We start from the raw sequence: 18,643 nt of genomic DNA, 5'->3' as shown, positions 1-18,643 counted from the left end.
TTCATCCACTCAAAACAGGGTGAACGGCACTTTCACATTCGCTTTGCAGCCCTCTATCGGCCAAAACCGCACTAAAGGTCGGAGCCGATGGTGTAGTGGGCAGTGCTCCGACATATGGTGCAGACGCACTTCCGGCGACCCGAGTTCGAATCCCGACTAGAGGTCCTTTGCCGATCCCATACCCCTCTCTTCACTCTGTACTTTCCTGTCGCCTCTCAATCACTTACTGTCTATCAATAAAAAAGGCAAAATGGGCCAAAAAAAAAAAAAAAAAAAAAAAACGCACTAAAGAAGTTTCCAACCGTCGGGTAGTGGTTCTGTAGTTCGAGTGAAAACTACAAAAACTTGCTTTACGGCAGACCTACAATCCAATCAGAGCCAGCTATGCTGCAGTATTTATGACAGTGGTAATGAACAATTATGCTTTTAACCTGTAGGGGGAGCAAAGAGCAATAAGTCTTTAGTGTTGCTTTAAATTGGGCATGCGAGTGTTTGGGGCGTAAGTTTGATACCGCGGCTCCGTCTGCGCATGTCCTGGCTTCAAACTGATGTTTTTGCTTAACATGTTAGCGCCCATCGTCGTACATTTTACGTTCAGTTCATTAGAATGGAAGTGGCGTTGCATCGTCCATCATTTTTTACAGTCTATGGTTTCAGTGCTTCATGAAGCAGTGTTTCAAAATCACCCATCATTAAGTTTTGTAAAACTATGTTAAAATAAGTCATATGAAATAAAGTTTATCATGTTAACTGACTATTTGTAGACAGGAAATGTATTACTGGAATTAGATGTTTTACGTTCAGTTCAACAATTCTAAGTACATTTAACTTTAAGTTATTTGTTTGTTTAACAAAGCAAATTCAAAATGTTTAGGGCAGCGAGTTATTTAATGAACTTGTCTATGCTTAAAGTAAAGTTAAACTTTATTTACATAGCACTGTACTTTACAGAAAACGTACACTGTAAAAAATACTTGGCTCCCTTTAATTTTTTTTGTTGAATCAACTCAGATTTACAAGTCATGTCAACTTACTATTATGCCTATTTATCTTGAGATGAGTTGTTAAAACATATTATTGAAAGAAGTCCACTTCATTTTATAATTTGTTGCAACTCATCTCTTTCAAGAGTAAATCTGAGTTGATTCAACAAAAAAAATTAAGGAAGCAAAGAACCCCTTACACTGTACATAGCTTACATTATTTATAAGTCATGACCTGGATAAAAAGTGATATACTGTAGAAGTGTTTGGGTGACATTGCAGAAAACATACACGTGTAAATATGGACCAGAGTTGTTTAGATCAATTTCACCAACTGATCAGTTAACAGTTTACAAAAGTGCAAAAAAGTAAAAACAATTTTCCTTATTTAATTGTACAGTAAATCCATTATAAAACCTCACTTTGCTTGTTTAAACTGCATTAAGCATGTAAGAAAAAGCATGTTGTCATATAATGAATGCTTTACATGATATATTCAAATAAATCGTGCAAAAGGATTACATCATCATGGCTTTATCATACAAGTCTGTGACCCACAACCTACATTCTTCTGTCTTTCAACATGACATATTCATTACTATGAGCGTCATCTTCAGGTGCAAATGTCTCTGCAGCCGTCCGACGAGCCTCTTTGGTAAGTCGCTCAAAACGCCGGAGGAAGAAGATGACAAAGGCCAGCAGAAGAGCTTGGACAATGATGAAGATGAAGAGACTGATCTGAGATGCCAGAGCTAAATTACACAGCCAATACCTACACGACTCCAAAACCTCCTCCTCCACCAGATAAACCACAAGACGACCCTTCAGGTGTGCTGGAGACATACAGGTGACGTTCCTGAAACACATAAAGGGTAAACACATTGTTGTTTTCAGGAAACATTTCAGATCTCATGATGAATGCGTGTTTTCACGTTCTGTATCAAAGCATCGTTCCTCTGTTTCAGCAGCCATCCTCTCAGATAGAGGATGCCACAGTCACACGACCACGGGTTACCGTGAAGAACGGCCAGATGAAGGGACGGCAGCGAGTCCAGCAGGCTGTTGGGCAGTGATGTGAGGTGATTGTCATTCAGGTGGAGTTCAGATGTATGAGGAGGGAATGAGGACGGCAGGGTGGCCGTGGTCAAGTCACGTTTACTGCAGTCTACCACAGTACCTTTACAGGAACACATGTGAGGACAAACAGCCTGAATCTCCATCATCTCACTGCTCACCACAGAGAGAAAAACCTTCAATAAAAGCAGATCACACCTCATGCCAGCACACACACTACAGAAGACACACACACAAAATTACATAATCTTCATGTTTGCAATGACGTGTCATGATACAGTTGGCTTTCTATTTGAACGGTACATCTAATGTTTTTATTATTCAAACTTATTTTTGCTTATTCAAACATTTATTTTTATGTTTTTCCTAAAATGTATTCTATAAATAATATCAATGGTATTTTGTTAGGGGATGACATTCAAACACACACTCTAAAAAATATTGGGTTGTTTTTAAACCAGGGCTGGGTAACTATTGGACAGAACACATTTCTGGGTTAAAATTATCCAAATAATGGGATGTTATTGTTAATCAACCATGTTGAACCAACCCGGCAGTTGGGTAAAAACAACCCATTATTTGGGTCATTCTAACCCAGAAATGTGCTCCGTCCAATAGCCACCCAGCCCCGGCTCAAAAACAACCCAACACTTTCAGAGTGCATTTAATGTATTTCTTAAGGCCAAGAATTTATGGAGTCCAAAACTGTACAGACACACACTTGTCTTATGGTTGTGGTTATCTGAAATTTCAGGATACAGAAAGGAAGTAAAGGAAGCTGGAAAAGCCTAGATTACAAATACCAGCGAGCTAAAGAGAGATGATTCAACATTTCTCTGAACCTCCATGTCGATAGACTTCTGAAACTTTAAATGCTTACAGAAACAATGCACTTTTACAAATTTAATAAAAAAGTTATTTAATATTTAAAAGCACAGAAAAAAATCCCAAAAAGTTGTATATGCAACTTAGAAAATATCAAATTTTTGGGTTTGTGGTGGTCCCATTGGATACTTTTGTTTGAAGTATGAAGTAAATAGCTACTATGATACATTAAAGGGATAGTTCACCCAAAAATAAATATTCTGTCATTATTTACTCAACTTTAAGTTATTACAAACCTGTAAAATGTATTTGTTTTGCTAAAAACAAAGGAAGATATTTGTAAGCTAGGCAAGCAGGAAACAGAAGCACCATTGACTTCCATATTAGGAAAGAAAGAATACTATGGAAGTAGATGGTGCTCAAAAATGTTTGGTTAAAAACATTGCTTAAAATTAGTGCTGGGCAAAGATAAATTGCGATTAATCGCATACAAAATAAAAAAGATTTACAATATATATATATGTAAATGTTTCTTAAATACATACGTGTGTGTGTGCGTGCGTGTGTGTATTTATATATACATAATAATTACACACAGCACACACTTTTATATTATGCAAAAAATATTTTTTTATGATTAATTGCGATTAATCTTTGCCCAGCACTACTTAAAATATATATTTTTTGTGTTCAGCAGAACCAAGTAATTCATACAGGTTTGTAACAACTTAAGGGTGAGCAAATGAGGACAGAATTTTCACTTTTGGGGGCACCATCCCCTCTACATACCATTTAGTATTATAATATAATTTTGTTTTCGTTATTATACCATAATAGCATAATATTTTTATATATTGCATTTTTATATTGTAATATATTTCACTTTATTATGTTTGACAGAACACATATGCAAGTTTATGCTTTATCCTTTTACATATTCACAGTATTTCTGATGTTTATAGTTTATTTTAATCTACATTTTATTTCAGTGTCTTTTGAACCAGTATAATAGTTTGCTAAGGTGTTGTTCTTCAGTAACAATGAGGCATCAGTTATTTATTATCTATAAACTTAACCAAAATTAAAATATATTAATCTTTTTACAAACAAGATAATGCACAAATAGTTTCATTTGTATATTTATAAGTTAAATTGAAGGTCAATAGCAGGTCTTACCAGAGTCACGAAAGTCTCTCTGTGTATCAGTTGTATGGCACAGCTGGGTCACACTGATAAAACATCCTCACATACATACACAAAGACTCCGCCCCCTCTGATGATGTCACAGGAAGTGAGAAACACTTTTACTCTCTGATAGTGGAGCATCTTAACCGCTTTGCAGAGTCATGCAGTTTTAAAAACTTACAGTACAGTATAATGAGATTATTTAAATATTATTCACATACTTTTATACAAAATTAACAATTAATATTATTTATTGATTACTTAACGTTTCATATTTTAAAGTCAATAATAATTCTACATTTAATATTATTAGATAGTAAAACAATGCAGATTGATCAAAAATATAATATAAAAGTATAAAAATATATATATAATCTATAAAAAAATATAGTAAGATAAAAAAGTAAAAAATTATGTTTACTATAGATTAAAACCCTTGTTTGATATTATATTACGCAATATATTTATATTATATAATTATGTTATTTTTTTCTGATATTTAATCTTTATACGGTTAACCAGATACTTTCAAGCAATGTTACTGAATTTTACTATTTATAATAAAAAACATTGCAATGATGTAAATTGACAATATTAATAGTCGTTTACAAAAACATGACAGCTGATTTTTAATTTACATTTATTAGCAAGCTTTAAATACTAGATTTATAACATTTAATATAATATCAGTATAAATTTAGTAACAAATACAAAAGACAATATAAATGCCATCAAATGAACAAAGATCTTCAGCCAGAACAGAGAGTTTATTGATAACAATAATTTGAACTTTATATTCACATTCACTGAGTTCAAGCACTAAACAAAACTGAGCAGAAATCTAACAAATTCATAGCAAAACTCTCTCTCTCTCTCTCTCTCTCTCTCTCTCAAACACATTTGTTCATATGAATAAACTTTAGCACTGTTCCAGAAAAGTCTTTCTCTAAACAACTTACACATTCATCTTGCTAAGCAAATAAAAACCTCCATATAAATTAGATACTTTAAAAGTTAATTTAAGTTAATTGTAAACGGGTTTACTTACGACCCTCGTCGCCAATAGTGTTTATCATTATCACATAATAATGTCACATAACAGCTGCACTGTATTTGATTCAGGCAGAAAGAAGCACCAGGCAATGAACATACAGCAAACATATATCAGTGTGTGTCTGATGGACAGACCTGTAGATATAATATTTGTACAGTATAATTTAAATGCATTCACATCTGCAATGTGTGTGTGTATCACTGGTCTTTCTCATGCATCTGTTGTTGCATTTTTTCGAGCATCTCTTGCATTCTCTTGAGCTGCAGATACAAAACGAATTGTGAGTCATGAAATTCACATTTGTAAAAAAATAGTAGTATTAAAAAAGCTATTAAAGCGATAATTCAGTCAAATATAAAAATTACTCCATGATTTACTCACCCTTAATTAATCCAAGATACATATGTCCATCGTCTTTCAGACGAACACATTCAGAGTTATTTTAGAAAACGTCATTGCTTTTCCAAGCTTATAAAGGGAGAAAACAGGGATCAGGGAACAACTTCTGACTTGAAACCCCCAAAATTGCATCCATTCTTCACAGAAGTAATCCACACAAGCTTCAATGAGTTAAAAAAAAACTTTTCTGCAGGTGAGATTTCGAAGAGATTTTCGAAGAAAAATATCCATATTTCAAACTTTATAAACTAGCTTTCAGTAGCGATGCCATCTCTAGTCACGAAAGATTTTTAGTGCAGTGACTCTCATGAATCCAAGATGTTGCCGTTCCCAGAAGCGAGTTATAACTCTTTATAAAGTTTGAAATATGGATATGTTTCTAACACAATCGCATCGATTACCCACAGAAGACCTTTATTAACCCCTTGCAGCCGTGTGAATTACTTCTGTGAAGGATGGATGCACTTTAAAGTCAGTGCATCCATCTACCGTTTAAAGTCAGAAGTTGTTCCCTGATACCTGTTTTCTACCATTATAAGCTTGGAAGACCAAGGACATTTACTAAAATAACTCCAAATGTGTTAGTCTAAAAGATGATGGACATGTGTATCTCAGATGGCTTGAGGGTGAGGAAATCATGGGGTTATTTTGATATTTGGCTGGAGTGTGGCTTTAAATATTATATTGGCTATTAAATAATAAAACTAGTGCTGGGCAAAGATTAATCGCGATTAATCACGTACAAAATAAAAGTGATTTTTTTGCACAAGATATGAGTGTGCGCTGTGTATAATCATTATGTATACATAAATATACACACATTCATGTATGTTTTTAAGAAACATTTACATGTGTATAAATATTTATTTATATTTTTTAAATATTTTATATATATTATATATATATATATATATATATATATATATATATATATATATAAATGGATTTTATATATATATATTTATATAAAATATATATTTATATTTTATATATATATATATATATTATATTTTATTTATATATATATATATATAATATTATATATATAATATTATATATATATATATATATATATATATATATATATATATATATATATATATATATATATATATATATATATATATATATACTGTATATATAAATGGATATATAATAAAAATGTTCTGAAATGTATATATATATATGTGTCTGTGTTTAAATATACATAATAATTACACACAGCACAGACACATATATTATGCAAAAATTCACTTTTATTTTGTATGCGATTAATCGCGATTAATCTTTGCCCAGCACTAAAAAAGCTGAATACATTTTTTTTATAAAATAAAAATTATTTTACAGTACTGTAAACAAATGTATTTGAGATGACATAAAATATGCAAGTTGATTTTGTACTGTACCTCTTCATCTTTCATCTTGATGAGTTTCTCTGTCTCCACGTCTGGTGTCGGCAGGGGTAGGATGGGTAATGGACTGTCTGTACGGTTATCCTGAGCAAGTTTACTGTAATGCACAAACACATATTATATTATTGATATCTTTTTATCTCACATGCAAGTAAGTAACACACATTTATATACACACCTGGTCATCTCCTGTATGCAGTGAGCCCTGTAGTTTTCATAATGTACATCACACGTCACATCCTTCAGGTCGTGCATGTGAGAGCGAATCAACATGTTTCTCAACTTTACAAAGTCACAGTGAGTCTGATTCTCCACTGAAGAAAACACAATAAAACACTTTAGTTTGCCACAATAAACACGATAGACATTTGACATACAATGTCAAAATATCATCTCTTAGTACACACCAAAACTTTTAAACGCGGCAGAAACGCCATGCAAGGAGGACGTCGAATCCCAGCTGTTTTTTCAGCTGGGCGCCAGGTTTCTTCAGGGCGAGCGCTTTGGTAGCTGTGATACTTGAGCTGTGAGCCGGTTGGTTGTTGTGATACTTGACCAGCCCCTCTTCCCTTGTGATTGGAAGGGAGTGTGAGAACTGACATTGACGAGCGGAGCTTTTCACCCAAAATTTAATCTCTTTCAACTCTCGAGTGCCGGCTTTCAGTGCGGAAAAAAAACGCTAGCTGCTGGCTTATTTGGAAAAACGCTGAGCTTCCATTGGAAACAATTGAAAACACGCGCCAGCCGCGGGCGTAAAAGCTTTGGTGTGCACGCCCCCTAAGTGTCACTAAGGTGCACTACCCTTTCAAAAAGTACACCTTTGCACCTAAAGGAGTCCATATTAGTACCCAAGAATGGGTTTAACCTTACAGGTGGATATTGGTACCAAATGGTACATAGTAGAAACTTTTTAAAAGGTACTGCCCCCAGTGACAACCTGGGAATTTTTTTAAACTTTTTTTCTGATAGTGTAGCTTTATAAACGTCTTTATACTCTGATAAACTTTTTACATATATTACTACCCCAGTATAAAACATACAATGAAATCAACATGCCGGCACGGAGACTACTGTGTGACCCTGAACAACAAAATCAGTAAAAGTTTATTTAATAAATATGCTTTTCTGTGATGTTTGGTTAGTTAGGAAAGGATCATATTTGGCTGAGATACAACTATTTAAAAATCTGGAATCTGAGGGTGCAAAAAATAAAAATATTGAGAAAATTGCCTTTAAATAAAGTCCTTAGCAACACATATTACTACACTGCAAAAAATGATTTTCAAGAAAAAAAATCTGGTTTTCAGGTAAAAATATTTAAACATTTTTAAATTAAGATGCTTTTTCTTTATGAGCAAAACGACCCAAGGAAATAAATCTAGTTTTTAGACCAAAAATATCAAATGTAAGTGATTTTGTGCATAAAACAAGCAAAAAAATTTAAAAATCTGCCAATGGGGTAAGCAAAAAAATCTTGAACATTTTTCTTAAACACTACATTCAAGAAAAAATCAAGAAATATTTGCTTACCCCATTGGCAGATTTTTTTTTGCTTGTTTTATGCACAAAATCACTTAAATTTGATATTTTTGATCTAAAAACTAGACTTATTCTTTTTTGGGTCTTTTTGCTCATTAAGAAAAAGCATACTTTGATATTTTTACAGAAAAAAATGTTTTCTTGAAAATCTTTTTTTGCAGTGTAACAATAAATATTTTTTATATATATTTACAGTAGAAAATGTACAAAATATTTTCATGGAACATAATCTTAACTTAATATCCTAATGATTTTTGGCATAAAATATTGATAATTTTGACCCATACAATGTATATACAGTATATACCCATGCAACTTAAGACTGGCTTTGTGGTCCAGGGTCACAAATGTTAGAAACTTAGATATTGCTAATGAATTATTGTAGAACCAACACAACCCAACCCAAAAAGACACGAAGGGCAACACATGCACATGTGAAATAATAAACTGCCCTATCCGGTCACCAATTAATATGTGCCATGACTGGGACACACAACTAATCTTACACGCTTTATAGAAAATAAGATGTGAACACACAAACACTCAGATCACACTGACCTTCAACAATACCCCAGGGGTATAGACGACCTCTGACCCGCTGACCTCTGGCCTCTACTACTGTATTACTGCCAATGACAGCAAATGGAGTACACTCCTAAAGTACACACACACACACACATTACATTCAATAATTAATGATCACCAATAATAATATCACTTAGACCTGATCAGGGGACTAAAATTCGTAGATGGATCATGAAGAATCAAGAGTGATTGAAAACATTCATCTGACCTTCAGCTCTTTGTCCATCTGTTTAAACTCCTCCTCTTCATCAGAATCACATTCTGGAAACTGATAGACTTTAATCCCGAAGCGCTCGATCTCATCTCGTACCTGCAGATGGACCACAAACATAAGACTGTCAACAAACACTTCTGTTGCTCATCTGGATTAGTAACTAAATCAGATGTGTTTAAATCACACTTTATAAGTGTATTGGTTTATTTTATTATAAGACAAAGTTAATTTACCCTGTCCTTGAGTTTTTTCACTTCATTTGGGGTGAGGCAGTCCGCTTTAGATATCAGAGGAATAATATTCACTTTTTCATGTAAAGCCTTCATGAACTCCACATCCACCGGCCGCAAACTACACAGCAAATTTGACAATGAGTCTGATATGACATTAATGCAGTAATATTTCATATCATCATATACATATAATAATAATATTAACCATAAACCCGTCGGTATCTCATGGCAATTCATACGCATTTACAAGGTGGCTAATTTCGTATTAATTCGTATGACCACATTTGTACATTTTGCTTTTGCCCCAGTGATGTTGGGGTTAGGGCCCGGTTTTATTACAATCGTATGTTTTTGTATGATTCACTTTGGACGAAGTCATATGAATCAGCCAACTTGTAAAATATGTACAAATTCTTAATCAATAATCTTCAAAAATTCTTACGCATTACTTTATTCTCCTAAAAATGCCCGAATGTGTGGGGAGATCCAGTTATGACACTTTAACAGCTTGGCTCATGAATATTAATGAGGTAGCATTTACCATAATGGTTGCTACTCCACTGCAAATTAAAACATGATCATACACATGAACCCACACACTCGATGTGTCACACGTACCCGTGTCCAAACGGCGGTATGAAATACAGACAGCAGTGGACTCTGTTATCTAAAATATTCTTTCTGTTGAGTCCGCTCTCATCTCTGAAGTATTGCTCAAACTGTTGATCGATGTAATCTGTGATGGGTTTCCAACTGCAAACACACACATATACACCAATAAGCGACCAATAAGCATTCAGAAACAATACTGTTAGTATTCAGTAAACTTTCTCACCACTCATTATTATTAACAGCGTCTCCAAACCCCGGCGTGTCCACTATAGTGAGCTTGAGTTTAACTCCTTTCTCTTCGATGTCAACTGTGTGTTTGGTGATCTCAACTGTCTGGTTTATACGTTCTGTTACCAGAAAAATACCCACATGGCAGGAGAAGAGTTACTAAAGAGTTAAACATATATATTATATTCTCCACAGGTGTACAGGTGCACTGCAAAATTAAAAAATAGGAAAATTTCTTTGTACACTGCAAAAAATTATTTTCAAGAAAACATTCCTTTGTTTTCAGTAAAAATATCAAATTTAAGTGATTTTGTGCATAAAACAAGCAAAAAACAAAAAAAAAAAACAAAATGGGGTAAGTAAAAAAATCTTGAACATTATTCTTAAACACTAAATTCAAGAAACATTCAAGAAACATTTGATTACCCCATTGGCAGATTTTTTTGCTTGTTTTATGCACAACTTATTTTCTTGGTTTGTTTTTGCTCATCAGTAAAAAGCATCTTAATTTAAGATATTTGTACTGAAAACAAGAAAAAAAACACTAAGTAAGAAAGTATTTTTTGCAGTGTAAGAAAATAAGTCTAATTTTTGTGCTTGAAACAAGCAAAACTATCTGCCAGGGGTAAGAAAAAAATCTTGAATTTTTCTTAATTTTTTTTAGGAAAAATCTAGAAAAGTTTTCTTACTCTATTAGCATTTATTTTTGATGGTTTTAAGCAAAAATTCACTAAGACATTTTGTCTAAAAACTAGACTTATGTTCTTTAGTCAATTTGCTCATTAAAGGATTAGTCAATTTTCTTAAAAGAAAAATCCAGATAATTTACTCACCACCATGTCATCCAAGATGTTGATGTCTTTCTTTGTTCAGTTGAGAAGAAATTATGTAATAGAAATATACTAGAAATATACTAATTTTAATGGACTTTAATAGAACCCAACATTCAATACCCAACTCAACACTTAACAGTTTTTTTCAACGGAGCTTCAAAGGACCACAAACAATCCCACACGAGGCACAAGGGTCCTATCCAGCAAAACAAGTGTCATTCTTGACAAGAAAAATAACAAATATACACCCCCAAAGCACAACTTCTCGTCGTGTAGATCCGGTCGTGATGCGCCAGCTGACCCCACTACGTCACCGCAATACGTCATGACGTCAAGAGGTCAAAGAGGACGAACGCAAAACTCCGCCCCAGTGTTTACAAGCATCTTGAAAGAGGACCGTTCCGACATTGTTGTATGTCAACTGATACTAATTAATGACTTTGTGGCAGTTTATTGTTTAAAATGGTCCGCAAATGTGCGTTTTATATATGTAACAAGTGACCTCCCTACGTCACTACGCATTTACGCTAGGTCGCGCTGGACCGGACTTTGACGAAAAGTTGTAGTTTAAAAGTATATATATATTTTTTTCTTGTCAAAAATGACAATCGTTTCGCTAGAAAAGACCCTTATGCCTCGTTTGGGATTGTTTATAGTCCTTTGAAACTCCGTTGAAAAAAACTGTTAAGTGTTGAGTTAATTATTAAATGTTGGGTTCTAATAAAGTCCATTAAAATTAGAAAAATTCTGCAATGTTTTCTTCAAAAAACACAACTTCCTCTGGACCGAACAAAGAAAGACATCAACATCCTGGATGACACGGTGGTGAGTAAATTATCTGGATTTTTCTTTTAAGAAAATGGAATATTCCTTTAAGAAAATGCATCCTGATTTAAGAATTTTTAGATATTTGTATTGAAAACAAGAAGTAAGAAAGTGATTTTTTGCAGTGCGTGTACAAACATGAGGATGAATAGATGATGAATTCTTACCTTCTGCATTAAGTAATTTTCTGTCTTTATAGAGATCTGTGAGGAAGAGACTGTTAACTAAAGTAGATTTGCCCAAACCAGATTCACCTGAAACACACAAACACATGTTGGGATTTCTTTTTAGAATTGTATAAATAACAGTCTACATGTATACATGGGTTAAATATTAATGTGCAGAATGACAATAAAGATACACAACAATCTGCAGAAATGTGACCCTGAACCACAAAACCAGTCATAAGGGTAATTTTTTGGAAATTGTGATTTATACATAATCTGAAAGTTGAATAAATATGTTTTTTTAGATTGTGACAATATTTGGCCGAGACACAACTATTTGAAAATCTGGAATATGAGGGCGCAAAAAATCCAAATATTGAGAAAATCACATTTAAAGTTGTCCTAAGCAACACATATTACTAATAATAAATATTTTTTTTATTACAGGAAATTTACAAAATATCTTCATGGATCATGATCTTTTCATAAACACAGATAATTTTGACCCATACAATGTATTGTTGGCTATTGCTACAAATATACCTGTGCGGTTTTGTCAGTCCCTCGAGAAAAACGTGATTATGCGATCATATGCTTCAACGCATAGTCAGCCAAAGTCCGCATATTTATGTGTGGGCCGCACTTTTGCAGCATAAATTGCAGACTTCCGTGTGCAAAAAATATGCGGGGCTTGCATGATTTCATAATCCCCACATTTTCGTAGCAAAAATCGCATATATCTTAGCAGAAAGTTAAGTGCAAACAATTTTTGCAAGTTCCCACAATTTCATTGCATAAAATATCCCGCATATTCCATCGTAGTTTTTTAAGAAAAGGTGCCGCAACAATCACAAAAAAGCTTTGCGTTTTTCTAAAAGGACTGTTTTGTTGTCTACAAATAAATATGCTGTAGAAACCGATAAATAATAAAATAAGAATAAATATTAGCTTCTTTATAGTCTGAAAGTCATGCAAAAATAAACAAATGGTTTTCTTTTTATCCACTTCTATTGTTTTCATACTGAGCTAATCATATTTTTGTCTGTTGTATGCATGTATTGACATGTTAAACATGATTGACCATAGACAGAAAATTAAATAATAATCTCACCTGCCACCATCAGAGTAAAGTCAAAACCCTTCTTCACTGACTTCCTATGGACCTGATTAGGAAGTGTAGCAAAGCCAACATACTGCTTATCCTAAGAAAGAGAGAGACCAAGAGATGGTGAAAATAAAAATACATTTATTTTTATAAAAAATTTTTTTTTCATTTTCAGTGCTTAAGCTGGTTACTGAACAAAATATGCAACATAAAGTTTCTTTCTTACAACATCTTTTGTTGCTGTTCACTGAAAATGTTTTTTATAATGACACGAGGTGAGTGAATGATGACAGACTGATTATTTTGCAAGCACTGTTCCTTTAAGCCTGAACTTCTGTGAACCATCATACTGGCAGTAAAATACCCGACCACGAGAAGCTCAGGCACCCGCTGTGTATCTCTACCAACTGTGCCGGAAACTGGACGGCAGTCAGAACCGCTCGGCTTTGTGGACATTGACATTATTGACATTTATACAGTAAACCAAATAGCGAAACCGTTTCAGTCTAAATAAATCCAGCAGTCCCATTGACACAGACTGAAAAGAGCATTTTACACACTTCAGCTTTAGCCAAACATAGTCATCTCACAGTCAGAGCATCTCGCTTGTGCTTCCGCTGTCTGTCAGTCTGGAAATAGAAACCTGACATATCTCACCCCAGAGAGAGAGAGAGAGAGCGAGAGACAGAGAGAGAGTGCATGTACTTTTACCCAAAATGACAGTGCATTCACTAAATATGTTTTTTATCGATATGCATGTTCCCTCTGGATCAAACACACAACCACTGAGTTTTTTTTACATCATCTCTTTTTACACACACACACACACACACTCACACACACACACACACACACACACACACACACACACACACACACACACACACACACACACACACACACACACACACACACACACACACACACATATATTACAGGGCTATAAACACACAACCTTCTGTCGAGTGGTTCGGGTTCGAGGGCACAGAAGTTTCTCCACCAGTTTCTCCTGCAGCATCATGGTGTCCATCATAAGCCAAACGACTCGAGCAACACTCCACAAAATCTCCTGTCTATCCTCCTTTTCGCTCTGCGTCTCTCTCTCTCTCTTTGTCTCAGTTTATCACTCTGCTTATTTTCCCTTTTCTTTGTTTTTCTCTCTGCTCATGACACATCCCTACACTTAAGTGTTCAGACGGGCATTGGAGTCTCCTCATCAGTGAATGAATTGCTTAAAAAAAAGGTAGAGAGAGAGAGAGAGAGAACGTAAAGAGAAAAAAACGTATGGAAGCAATTTCAGACAGGAAAGGGGGGGCAGATGAAACCGGGAATAAAAACACTCATTCATTTAGTCGTGCGTTTCTCCCCCACTTATTTCCACAGTGGATAAACAGACGGCTATGCAATAATTTCTCTGTGTGTGTGTGTGTGTGTGTTAGAGAGAGTGAGACACATTTAGTAAGATGGAGCCACACCCTACCCATCAACCCTTGCCAGACTGGCACACAGTTTTTCCACAGACTTCAGCAAAGCTCAGTGACTTTTCGAATGAGTTTTCCTATCTTTATAAGGCGACGTAGTTTGCGTCGTCTAGTACATTTTCCAAATTCCTCTTGCATTGACAAACATTGCATTTTAATTAAAACACTTTTTTACATGTATGTAGATTTCAGTTTATAGTGCATATTATTAGTATTGGTTATTATGCTATTCTACAAATCAAAAATAAGACTATTAACTCTTTCTGTTTAATGACTTTGGACAAACATTTATGCACTTGTGGGCAGTGCAGGAAAACTTTTATGTATAGACTCGAGATCTTACATGAGGCTGTTCGTAAGGTATATACGTTTGTAGAAAAAACTAGATGACTCTTCGCAGTCTAAAAAAAGGTTGGGCGTTGGGTCAAAAAGGGAGGAACCCAGCCCACTGGGTTGTAATTTAGCCGACTGTATATGCTGGGTTGTTTTAACCCATTGTTGGGTCAAATATAAGCATGTGAGCGGCTCACATCTCAACACTGGGTTAAAAATAACCCAGCATTTTTTTAGGAAGTTCATACAAATCCTAGGTTGAAATGTTTTTACGTAGCTACTTTCACATTAATTTGTCTTACCAAACTCCAAAGCAAACGTTTTGTGATAGTACAAGCTTGTCAGATATCTTACAGCATTAAAATGATTATAAAAAATGGAATCATTAACAGTTTTCTATGGAAGCCCATTTCTGCCACATAAGAAAAAAATCATGTTCTGGTAAATCATAGTTATGAGATAAAAAGTCGAATTTATGATTCACCAAAGTTATGCTTTAAAATTCATAATTATGAAAAAAAATCATAATTTCAAATTTTATCTTATATTTTCGACTTTTAACCTCCTAAGACTGGAGGTTTGGTTTGTCTTTTTTCAATTTTCTTCCAGCTACGTTGGGGTTACAAAGAACCAATAAATATAATAATAAAATATTTTTTTTGAACATGAAGCAGTGTAAATGTCCGCGTTTGTGTACAACAGGTTCCAGTTACACAGAATTAAGTATTATGGTGCAAACAACAAAAAAAATTTGATGTCCACATATGTGGACATCCAGATCTTAGGAAGTTAAAGTCATAATTTCGACTTTTTATCTCATAAATATGACTTCAAAATTCATAATTTCGAAATTTTATCTCATAATTACAACTTTAAAAGCCATTTCGACTTTTACCAGAGCATGATTTTTTTTATTATGTGGCGGAAATGGGCTTCCATAGTATTCAAACGACATAAGAAATAATACAAATAAAATGCACTTTTATACACATACTGAGGGCAGTGCTGTCCTGATAGACAAAATTTTCTATTTATAATGTACGGTTGCTAAATAGTTTATGTGATATCTTAGTCTATATTTTGATAATCGTTTTGCCCATTTAACACTCTGGGTTATTTCGCTCAGTGTTGGGTCAAAAGGGGACAAACCCAGTCGTTGGGTTAAATTAACCCAGAATATGTTTACATTTGACCAAACAATGGGTTAAAACAACCCAGAATGGGTTAAATTACAAACGCGTTGGGTTCGTCCCTTTTTGACTTAATGCTTCTTTATACATGTTTATCCATAAAAACTATTAAAACAAAAACGAATCCAGATCAGTAATTTGTGAACAGTGATGGGTGACAAACTGATCAATCATCAATAACATGAACGATTCCCATCGTGATGCTTGTATTAGCAAAAACAGCACTGAGATCTACATCTGATCTGACCCTTCAGAGGGTTTATGGGTGGGGTATTAAATTAAAGTCATGCATATAGATGATCGGTTTGCTGGTAAGGGGGTGAGGGGTCCAGATGAGATTTTGTGAATAGAGGAGAGCAGATGTCTAAAGAGAGTGACACAATAGTCCCCGCCGGTCACCCCCCTCTTCATCCTTAAAGTGAAAAACAAGAGGCCCTCACTGTCCAGCTGTCAGCTCAGCTCTGTGTGCCACCTGGAACTACCAAACCATATACCATCACATACCATTAACTATCTGCGTTGTATTTACTTCATATATACATGTTTTAATAATCGTATGAAAGAAATACACCTCCTGTAATAACCCATCAAAAATGACCATGGCTGTCCAATTTGCGTTGTTTGTTCCTATTGATTTTCTTCTTCTGGATAAAGCCTTTAAGCATTAAACTTTAATGTCTTGCTCACTGTTTGTGCAACAGACAAAAGGTGTGATATTACTTTTCCCTTAGCGATCTGCTCATTATAAGGCTTAAGACATGCTTTTTTGATCATTAAAAATAAAGCAATCACCAGTAAACTGATGAGCACAAACTTTAGTTAATCGCCTTGCGTGATTCATTTAAATCCTGCCTTCCTAAAAAAATTTTTCCATCTGAAAGAAAAACTCCTACAAATGCATATGCATTAAAGGCGGGGTGCACGATCGCTGAAAGCCAATGTTGGCAACGATGTTGGTTAGAAGACATGCCTCTTACTACTGATTGGCTACAAGTGTGTTTTGGTACTTGGCCCCGGTTCCCTTTTCCAAAGGGTTTCTCACAAATCGTGCACCCCGCCTTTAAGGTCAGTCGCAAAAATAACTCTGTCTTTAAAAGGAAAACTCTGTTTTCCTTTTAAATGCAAATGAGCTGATCTCTGCACTAAATGGCAGTGGTGTGGTTGGATAGTGCAGATTAAGGGGCGGTATTATTCCCTTCTGACATCACAAGGGGACCCAAATTTCAATGAGCTATTTTTTCACATGCTTGCAGAGAATGGCTTACCAAAACTAAGTTATTGGTTTGATCTTTTTCACATTTTCTAGGTTGGACCAATTTATAGCAGTTAAACATGAAAAAAGTCAGATTTTCATGATATGTCCCCTGATATGCGGATATTTCATGATATGCGGCACAAAGTTTAACCACTTTTCCAAAGCATTTCTCAAAAATCGTGCACCCCGCCTTTAAGGTCAGGCGCAAAAATACCTCTGTCTATGCGATTTTCAGTGCTTATTTTTCACAAAACACATTGTTGCACTTAAAGTTGGCATGAAACAAAAGTAGCTATTGTCTTTTTTCCTGTGGTGAGGTATATCCAAGTGAAAAAAATTAGGATGGGACTTGATTTGCATTTTAGATTTTAGATTATGAAGGCACATCATTTTTTTTATAATGAAGTGCACAGATAAATCTAAAAAAAAAAACTTACAATATTCTAATGAATATTCATTTCATTTTCATTGTGACTTTAAATTTACAATTAAATTCAAATTCCTGACTGGCGAGGAGTTGCTATAAATTATAAATTAATTCACCATAAAAATTTAGAGGCAACTATAAATGTGCATGTCTTTAGGAAATCCTGACAGAAGTTTTATAACGGCAAAAGAGGTGTTTGCACTGGCACAAACTGTTAGCATCCAAAAACACAAAATGTGATGCGTTCATGATCAGCGATGCTGAGACATGGTGCTGAGACGGATGTTTCTCGCTGTGGCATTTGAGCACAAGCCATTAGACTTATTGATCAAAAGAATCTTTAATTCAACCGCCTGCCACAGTACATAAGCCGCTAAAAGAGCCAAGACAACCCATAGATATCATCTATAGAAACACACCACAGTCTATTTCAATGTAGTGACCTTTTCAGAGACAGATAAAGACATTTCTCAAATGGCAGCCAAACTTCCAGACCATTAAGTTATTAAACCTCAATGCAGAGACAGAGAAGACAAACCCACAAAGAGAAGAGGGACAAACACGGCCAAGGGTATGGAGAATTTACAATGAGAGAGAGAGAGAGAGAGAGAGCAAGAGAGATCGACACGCTGAGTGTATGTGGGTGTTAACTGTTGCATTTCTGCTTTTGCGTAGGCTTTCTAG

At 34.7% G+C, this 18,643-nt stretch overlaps 2 protein-coding genes across 2 annotated transcripts; both read right to left on the bottom strand.

Moving 5' to 3' along the window:
- Positions 1-981: 981 nt before the first annotated feature.
- Positions 982-4,183, bottom strand: gp1bb (glycoprotein Ib platelet subunit beta). The gene is made up of 3 exons (XM_055169093.2): positions 4,059-4,183; positions 1,920-2,273; positions 982-1,839 (listed from the first exon to the last, which is right to left on the bottom strand). The coding sequence occupies exons 2-3, from the start codon at positions 2,258-2,260 to the stop codon at positions 1,545-1,547; spliced, it is 636 nt and encodes a 211-aa protein (XP_055025068.2). The 5' UTR covers positions 2,261-2,273; positions 4,059-4,183; the 3' UTR covers positions 982-1,544.
- Positions 4,184-4,815: 632 nt separating this feature from the next.
- septin5a (septin 5a) lies at positions 4,816-14,560 on the bottom strand. Its single transcript, XM_055167319.2, has 11 exons — positions 14,229-14,560; positions 13,280-13,370; positions 12,169-12,255; positions 10,339-10,462; positions 10,122-10,256; positions 9,504-9,621; positions 9,265-9,366; positions 9,030-9,126; positions 7,111-7,246; positions 6,927-7,029; positions 4,816-5,381 (listed from the first exon to the last, which is right to left on the bottom strand). The coding sequence occupies exons 1-11, from the start codon at positions 14,304-14,306 to the stop codon at positions 5,319-5,321; spliced, it is 1,134 nt and encodes a 377-aa protein (XP_055023294.1). The 5' UTR covers positions 14,307-14,560; the 3' UTR covers positions 4,816-5,318.
- Between the last annotated feature and the right edge of the window lie 4,083 nt (positions 14,561-18,643).

Source organism: Misgurnus anguillicaudatus, chromosome 5, assembly GCF_027580225.2.
Source record: "Misgurnus anguillicaudatus chromosome 5, ASM2758022v2, whole genome shotgun sequence".
Classification (NCBI taxonomy): domain Eukaryota; kingdom Metazoa; phylum Chordata; class Actinopteri; order Cypriniformes; family Cobitidae; genus Misgurnus; species Misgurnus anguillicaudatus.
The sequence above is the reverse complement of the archived record's forward strand: the minus strand, read 5'-3'. Positions and strand labels throughout refer to the sequence as shown.